Source organism: Drosophila erecta, unplaced genomic scaffold (genome assembly GCF_003286155.1).
Source record: "Drosophila erecta strain 14021-0224.00,06,07 unplaced genomic scaffold, DereRS2 tig00000092-arrow-pilon, whole genome shotgun sequence".
NCBI classification, from domain to species: Eukaryota; Metazoa; Arthropoda; class Insecta; order Diptera; family Drosophilidae; genus Drosophila; species Drosophila erecta.
In genome coordinates, this window is record NW_020825207.1 from 5,614,786 (window position 1) to 5,623,872 (window position 9,087).

The following is a 9,087-nucleotide window of genomic DNA, read 5'->3' on the forward strand; positions in this document are numbered from 1 at the left end:
AACTGGCTCACCTCCAATGTAAATAAATGGTAAAATCGAGCAGCGGTTCGCACGCATTTAAAGTGGAAATCATTTCTGCTCGACAGAGCCACCCATTTGCATTTCCGGCAATTAACAAAGGACTTAAGCGAGGACAATGCATCCGCCAAAAACAAGCCAAGTGAACTCAGCTACGAATTGATGCGTGCTGCTCTAGGGGATTTTGCAATTTTAAATTTTGTTATTCACAAGATTTTCATTATGAAATTATATGGCGCTCTTGTTTCAGATGTAGCCTCGATTTTGGTCTTCCTTTTTCCTTTTGGATGCATTTTTTATGGAATGTGCAGCATGGCGTATGCGCAATTAAAATGCCAACCAGCGCTTACACATAATTATCATAATTAATACGAAGCCTTGTAATCGACCAAAGCCAGCTCAACCACTGAGGGAACAACAATTTAAACGATTATACACATCTATAGCATATATATGTATATATATGGCATATGCATGCAAAGTTATACTCCGTTCCATTTTATTATACGGCTGACACACATCTCAACGGTTTAATTAAAAGGCATAATGCCTTAAGCCCCTTGCCTCAGACATGGGCGCCCTGAAAAAAGTTACAATAAATTTTTACGACCCTAATGCGGAGCCAAAATGACACAGAAAACCCCCCTGGCAAAGTGGGTGCAGTTTTTGGGGGTGTGGGGTCAGGACCCATATGCTGCGGGGCCACACGGGGGGCAAAGAGCAAACGCTTGTTAGCTTTCGCTTTTAATCAGCTCTGAGCGCGTAGTTTTCCACGTCTTCTTGCGGCGCAGCCAGATAATGGGCCCCACCACCCCCTATGTAGGCACATACGCATATATACATGTGAAAAGGGGAAATATATGCTAATTTTAATTAGCTCCAAATTTACATATGCCACGCACACTATCCAGCCAGTTCGTTTGCGCTTTTTTGAGCGCCAGCACGACAATGCCAGAATTTGGATAGACGTTTTCAAACGCCCCCGGCGAGGCGGCTAATTCAATAGTTCGGCGGAGCAAAAAGTTGGCTAACAGATTTATTTAATTAAATGGGATTATGCTTGATAGCGAGTCCGGAGCGAACCTACGCTTTGGGTATTTTAAAATTAACAACTGATTTATTTAATTTGAAAACTTTTTATATCAACTGCAATTTCACTTCAATTTTTGTTATACATACGTGTATGTATATATGGGCGCATAATTATTTTGCTTTTAATTCTTTAATAGTTATGGCACGTATGTATAAATGTCATTAGCAGTGTTTCAAATTAAAACGATTGTTAATAATTGTCAATCGGATTTTGGCCCAAAGGTGAGTTGCAAGTCTCTTTCACCACATAACCTACTTTGAGCCGTTTATAATATTTGCCAATTAAAAGCGACATTTATATTAGATTAAAAAGGCCATGTATGAGTTATTCAAATACCTGATTCCAAGGAAAACTATGCCACAGGCACACATCAACCTGGTGGTATACACTACCCACACCCTCTGAATCCTTCTTAATCTGCACTCGGCTAGCAAACAAAAAGCAAAAGCAATCTTTCCTTTGTGCCACGTCTCGAAAGTCTGAAGAGATCCTTGCCAGTACAGCCTATTTGCTGCTGTTTGCTCCTTTTGAGGACCTTTGCTTTTTCGAGGGTAAACGCTGCAGTGCCAGAGGTGGAGAACTTTGAAAAGACTGAATAAAAGTCGGCCTAGAGTCTTATTGTTTTCTGGTTTTTATCTGAAAGCTTGCCGCTGCTGATGCTGCTGATGCTGGTGATGCCGCCTCAGCTCTGTCACTCCAGCTCCTGTGAAGTTGGCGATTATTGTTGCAAACTTAGTTGACAACTTGCCTGCTCGTCCTGCCATCTGCACCGCCCACTTACCGCCACCACCGCCCACTTTTCACCCACCCCAAGGCCATGCAGATGATGGGCCGAGGCCCAGAGAAAGAGGAAGTCTAGTGAAAATAAACAGTCGGACAGCCAACTTGGGCATAGTTGAGCTTCTCGGCATCTCGCATCTCAGCTTCGCAGTTTCCCAGTTTCCCAGTTTCGCAGTTTCCCACTCTCACAGTTATCCAGTTTCCGAGTTCATAGTTTGGCCTGTTGTCTCCCCATTGTCCTGGCCATTCTTTATTTTTCAGTCCTTCCACTCGGGCTCTATATTATTATTATGTCTTGGCCCGGACTGCACAAAGTTTTGCCATTCTCTAACGACTTTGAATTTTTAATAATACCCCGCTGGAGCTTAACAATTTTGCCATCGTTCGGTTGAAGCGGCTTAGCTTTGTTACCAATTTAATGCATTTCTTGGTTGACGGAAATTGAATATCCGTTAAGATATATTAACAATTTATGCCGCTCTGATTGCCGACCCACGAGCCAACTCTACGGGTGCGGAATGAAGAGATCTATGCTCCTTGCAGGAAAATGGAAAACGATACGAAACAGAACGGAACCAAAGCACACGGATACAGATACAAGAACGGTAGCTGTGGCAAGAGCAAGAGCAGTCATCATTCAGGGCCATAATGAGCAAGTCAATAGCCAGGCGGGACAGCAAAGGGAAAAGTCGAGGGAAAAGCCAGGCAATCGATGACGGAGCAAGGAAAATGCCGGCTGCCAGCAGTCATGCAGCGACGTGCGATAAAAAGCAGATTGCAATTTGTTTTACTGATTTCCATGCTTTTGGCTTTATTTGCACGACGGAAACTTTCATTAACATCAAACAGAAACTGAAATTGAAGCAGTAATGGCATCGCCAGCACACCAAAAGGATACAGCCACGGGGGAAAACTGGCAAAAAGCCGGTCGAAACGCACTTAAATCATGGCAAGAATAAGATCTACGGCATGCTCAACTGGCATTGTATGTGTGCGCTTCTACGGAATGGCATTATTAAGTTGCATCCTTCATTTGGTCAATTTGGCCATTTGGCCATTTGGCCATTTGGCCATTTGACCATTTAATTGAGACAGCAAGAGGTCAGCATGATGATGATGGCAGACCCACTTGACACCTCACCAAATTCCAGAGTTCTTTGGGCAAACATTTAAGCAACATAAATGCACAAGTCCTACAACCAATTAGATGGCAAATAATGGAGAGAAATGACTTTTCATCTGTCGACCGCAAACAAAGTCCTTTTGTATTCCGCCCAGGACCTCCTTCTCTCAAAATTTATGCATGGACCTCGGCCAGCAAGGATCTCGAAGAGTGGCGGACGACTCTTGTTTTGTGTTCCAAGTAATTTGAACAAATTTGCGAGACATTTTGTGGCCTCCGAGCAAATATTTCAGGCCAATTCTAACCACCCCATCATCATCATCATCATCATCACCATCATTGCCCGGGCAGGCCTTCTGCGGACAAAGGCCAATTAACTTAAATAATTAGCCAGAAGTTTTTGCCATCGGAGATGAATCTCAGCCTACGAGATGCTCAAGTAATTTCAATAAAATGTTATCATTCGGTTGCTGTCGAGTTGCTAGGGAAAATCCAATCAATTATCGCCCAAAGGGGGCAAAATTCGTACAGAAAGTTAAAGGCCCAGGGAAATGGGAAACAAGCTGCGCCGCCAACCACAAAGAGTTGAGGTCGACGAGGAGGTGAGACCCGACCGCCCCCAGAAGAAGCCCCCCACCTCATGGCCCTTCTGGCGTCTGGTCTACTGGCTGGGCGTCCTCTTCGTGGTCTCCGCCATCGGTGTGGGCATGTACTTTACCCTCGAGTCGGACTTTGGGGAGTGCTCCTCCTACGACGTCCGTTGCGATTGAGTGCTGCCGGCTATACGGAAACTTGCACGGAAATGGCGGAATTCATTACCCATTGAGCTTCAACTAATTTGCAGCAGCTTTCCCTTGTAAAAACAATTGTTTCGCATTTAGCGAGAGTAAGTATGCCATCAACTATGAAATTAAAATACTTTAAATGGTGCCCAGTCTAGAACGACACCGGATTGATCTTCGCTGGAAGGTCCTTTTCATCATACTTTTACTGGGTATCATCGCCTGTTCCTTTTTTATATACTCTACAGACTTGGCGAAGGTAATCAACATTGGGTACGTAATAGTATTTTTATTTGCTTGCAGTATAAAACAGCTTATCGCTCCGCAGATTCATATATAAAGTTATTCATGTGTCTGGACTCCTGATTGAATTGTGATGTGATAAGCTTGGTTATTTCGCAATCAGCTAGCGTGCAGTCCGATGCATGTCCTACATGGACTCTGGCAGCCGGATCTTAATTAAAGCCGAATAAAACACCTCCCCACACAACACAAAGCCACCTCCTTCATTGTTAACAATTACAAAAGCAAGGCCGAAGCCGCGCAATCTCCAGCACCACATGCAGATACATTTGTGCATGTAGACGGATGCATCTGTGGTGCTATTCAAACTTATTGGAGCGCTCCCTTTTGATGGCGTTCTGGTTGACTCTTCAATGGCGAAACACTTTTTAGTTGAATGAAGCTAGTGAATGCACATATTTTGGGATGCATATAAAAAATGCAGCGATGATTCTCTGCCTCTATTTATTTTCATGTTAATTAACGAAGTGGAGAATGGCATTCATTGATAAAAATGTGCAACGATTTTTTATGTTGCACGCCAAGTGACTACATGTACTATTGCAGTAATTAAAATATCAATTTGAATTGAAACCTTATGATTTTAATGAATAAACAAAAATGGCAAATATACTATTCACAAACATGTTAATGCGCAATTCACTTGAAGTACCCGCTGAAGAACTTGATTACTGCTACTAAACGGGACAAAAGTTATTTATTTCTGGGTGTTCCAGGTTTTTCCTAAGAGGACTTCTTATGAGGGGCCATCAGTCAAGGTCAAGCTTAACAAAGATTTGTCGGCAATTCGAGCTTTTATTTCTTTGACACTTGCCAGACTTCCTTCGCTCGCACACAGCAGGTGAAATATAAATAAACTTTTTAATGAACTTTAAGATTTATTGCCAGCAGCAGCCGCAGCCAGTCAAGTCTGACACTTTGTGGCTTTAAATTTTCGGTCGGGAATGCGTTGCTTAGATAAATTACGAGTGCGAGTCTACAGCACAATACAGCCCGAAGACTCCGTTGGCTAACTGAATATTTTGAATGTGAAGAGCACTCCGCACTGAACTAAGTATTCTGCAAATAATTGCACTCGGCCTTGGCCGTATAGAGCAAGCCCACAAATAATATCTTAATGCCTGCTCTGCATTTTACGAGCTGCCATCCATTGGACGCACACACTGCGTATGCGTAATGGCGAAATAATATCATTAGTATAATTGAACAGTCTTGGTTGGCTCGGTCAGTTATTGAGACGTCACAGGTGAAGATATAAAATTCACAAAGCAAGCGGCTAATGAGCATCTTATGTACGATTGAACATCTTTAGGGATAATTAACCATGTCGAGACATCAATTATCGCAATGTTGCTGCCTTAACGAAATCGAACTTGAAAAAGTCATGGAATTGGGAGTTACTTGTGTGGCTCTTGTAGTGTCACTCTGTATCCTTTGCTGTTTCCTTAGTTTTGCTCTCAGCCATTTCTGTTAGCTGTTAGCTGTTTCCCCTTCCTGTTACCAACAAATCCCACTGGCTCAAGCACAAGCGATTTGGCTGTGTATTGACCCAATTGTGCTTACTTCTCTCTTACCAGAAAACGAAAAACTTTGGCTGCAAGTTAAGCTGGACAAAACTTCAGGTTGAAAACGGTCGCCGGAGTGCTTAGCCAGCGATTGCTGTACGAGTGCTTCTGGCCAGGTTCCTGAGCCGGGTTTAATTTGTGCTCGATTGGCCAGTAAAAATGCGAACTAAATCCCAGTTATTCGGCAGTGGGTGCGCCAATTCAACAGGCACGTACTGCTGCTAGGACGAAAACCACTGGCGCTGACATATCCACTTCCATAAAGGACAAACAAAACATTTGACATAATGTGGGAGTTTTTGTGCCGCATATATACATATGTATATGTATCTGCTTTACAAATGGTGCCACAAATATAGCCGCACGTGCTGTGGCATGTAAATAATGTGCATGTGAGTGTGAGTGTGACTGAGAGTGTAAGTGTGAGTGTGCGAGTCCTGTGTTTGCGTTTCCGTCTGTCAGGACGCTGCTGCTGTTGTTGTTTATGCTCATCGTCCTTGTAATGATTGTCGCCATTCGGGAGCCGCCTGCACGTGTTTCCCTCTCGATATTTGCGTTGGTCCTGCATTGTTACCATGTTGTTCTATGGAAATGTGCTTAAAGTCACAGCCCCGCCAAATAGGCCATGAAAGACCTCTGTGATTGCAGGTATCGGAAATGTGTATTTAAAAACAGTACTTGTGGTGAATCCTTGAAAGTCACAATCGCTTCTCAAAAAAAAAAACAAGATGGAATGCTATAGTCCAGTTCCCCGACTATCAGATACCCGTTACTCTGCTAGTGGAAGTGGACATACCGATACTGAAAAATTACAAAAAAATTAGATTCAAAAAATTTCTAAATTTGAATGCAGATTTTTAGAGAATCGCGCCAGAAACATTTAGAGGTATGCCACTTCAAAATCCGATTAAGATAAGTTGAGTTATGGAGTTTGGAACTTCAGCCTTGGGACATTTCTTCACTTTCTTGAATTTCCACATCATCACATAAAAAAAATTACAAAAAAATGTAAAAAAAATATTTTTCTAAATTTGAATGCAGATTTTTAGAGAATCGCGCCAGAAACATTTAAAGGTATGCCACTTCAAAATCCGATTAAGATAAGTTGAGTTATGGAGTTTGGAACATCAGCCTTGGGACATTTCTTCACTTTCTTAAATTTCCACATCATCACATAAAAAAAATTACAAAAAAATGTAAAAAAAATATTTTTCTAAATTTGAATGCAGATTTTTAGAGAATCGCGCCAGAAAAATTTTAAGGTATACCACTTCAAAATCCGATTAAGATAAGTTGAGTTATGGAGTTTAAAACTTCAGCCTTGGGACATTTCTTAACTTTCTTGAATTCTAACATCATCACATCAAAAAAAATTACAAAAAGAGTAAAAAAAAATAAATTTCTAAATTTGAATGCAGATTTTTAGAGAATCGCGTCAGAAACATTTAAAGGTATGCCACTTCAAAATCCGATTAAGATAAGTTGAGTTATGGAGTTTGGAACTTCAGCCTTGGGACATTTCTTCATTTTCTTGAATTCTAACATCATCACAACAAAAAAAGTACAAAAAAATGTAAAAAAAATATTTTTCTAAATTTGAATGCAGATTTTTAGAGAATCGCTCCAGAAAAATTTTAAGGTATACCACTTCAAAATCCGATTAAGATAAGTTGAGTTATGGAGTTTGGAACTTCAGCCTTGGGACATTTCTTCATTTTCTTGAATTTCCACATCATCACAACAAAAAAAGTACAAAAAAATGTAAAAAAAATATTTTTCTAAATTTGAATGCAGATTTTTAGAGAATCGCTCCAGAAACATTTAGAGGTATGCCACTTCAAAATCCGATTAAGATAAGTTGAGTTATGGAGTTTAGAACTTCAGCCTTGGGACATTTCTTAATTTTCTTGAATTTCCACATCATCACAACAAAAAAAGTACAAAAAAATGTAAAAAAAATATTTTTCTAAATTTGAATGCAGATTTTTAGAGAATCGCTCCAGAAACATTTAGAGGTATGCCACTTCAAAATCCGATTAAGCTAAGTTGAGTTATGGAGTTTGGAACTTCAGCCTTGGGACATATCTTCACTTTCTTGAATTCTAACATCATCACATCAAAAAAATTACAAAAAAATTAAAAAAAAATATTTTTCTAAATTTGAATGCAGATTTTTAGAGAATCGCTCCAGAAACATTTAGAGGTATGCCACTTCAAAATCCGATTAAGATAAGTTGAGTTATGGAGTTTGGAACTTCAGCCTTGGGACATTTCTTCATTTTCTTGAATTTCCACATCATCACAACAAAAAAAGTACAAAAAAATGTAAAAAAAATATTTTTCTAAATTTGAATGCAGATTTTTAGAGAATCGCTCCAGAAACATTTAGAGGTATGCCACTTCAAAATCCGATTAAGATAAGTTGAGTTATGGAGTTTAGAACTTCAGCCTTGGGACATTTCTTAATTTTCTTGAATTTCCACATCATCACAACAAAAAAAGTACAAAAAAATGTAAAAAAAATATTTTTCTAAATTTGAATGCAGATTTTTAGAGAATCGCTCCAGAAACATTTAGAGGTATGCCACTTCAAAATCCGATTAAGCTAAGTTGAGTTATGGAGTTTGGAACTTCAGCCTTGGGACATTTCTTCACTTTCTTGAATTCTAACATCATCACATCAAAAAAATTACAAAAAAATGTAAAAAAAATATTTTTCTAAATTTGAATGCAGATTTTTAGAGAATCGCTCCAGAAAAATTTTAAGGTATACCACTTCAAAATCCGATTAAGATAAGTTGAGTTATGGAGTTTGGAACTTCAGCCTTGGGACATTTCTTCATTTTCTTGAATTTCCACATCATCACAACAAAAAAAGTACAAAAAAATGTAAAAAAAATATTTTTCTAAATTTGAATGCAGATTTTTAGAGAATCGCTCCAGAAACATTTAGAGGTATGCCACTTCAAAATCCGATTAAGATAAGTTGAGTTATGGAGTTTAGAACTTCAGCCTTGGGACATTTCTTAATTTTCTTGAATTTCCACATCATCACAACAAAAAAAGTACAAAAAAATGTAAAAAAAATATTTTTCTAAATTTGAATGCAGATTTTTAGAGAATCGCTCCAGAAACATTTAGAGGTATGCCACTTCAAAATCCGATTAAGATAAGTTGAGTTATGGAGTTTGGAACTTCAGCCTTGGGACATTTCTTCACTTTCTTGAATTCTAACATCATCACATCAAAAAAATTACAAAAAAATGTAAAAAAAAATATTTTTCTAAATTTGAATGCAGATTTTTAGAGAATCGCTCCAGAAAAATTTTAAGGTATACCACTTCAAAATCCGATTAAGATAAGTTGAGTTATGGAGTTTGGAACTTCAGCCTTGGGACATTTCTTCATTTTCTTGAATTTCCA

The 9,087-nt window shown here is 39.3% G+C and overlaps 1 protein-coding gene across 2 annotated transcripts; it reads left to right on the forward strand.

Moving 5' to 3' along the window:
• Positions 1-3,542: 3,542 nt before the first annotated feature.
• Positions 3,543-4,207, forward strand: LOC6546644. Of its 2 annotated transcripts, none has more exons than XM_001975817.3 (3): positions 3,543-3,900; positions 3,950-4,069; positions 4,125-4,207. In XM_001975817.3, the coding sequence occupies exon 1, from the start codon at positions 3,566-3,568 to the stop codon at positions 3,782-3,784; it is 219 nt and encodes a 72-aa protein (XP_001975853.1). In that variant the 5' UTR covers positions 3,543-3,565; the 3' UTR covers positions 3,785-3,900; positions 3,950-4,069; positions 4,125-4,207. The 2 variants fall into 2 exon arrangements, with proteins under 2 accessions (XP_001975853.1, XP_026836499.1); XM_026980698.1 differs by having other exon boundaries at positions 3,955-4,069.
• Positions 4,208-9,087: the final 4,880 nt, after the last annotated feature.

Bases quoted from the DNA above. Each gene is read 5' to 3' on its own strand.
- LOC6546644 (XM_001975817.3), top strand. From the start codon at position 3,566: ATGGGAAACAAGCTGCGCCGCCAACCACAAAGAGTTGAGGTCGACGAG.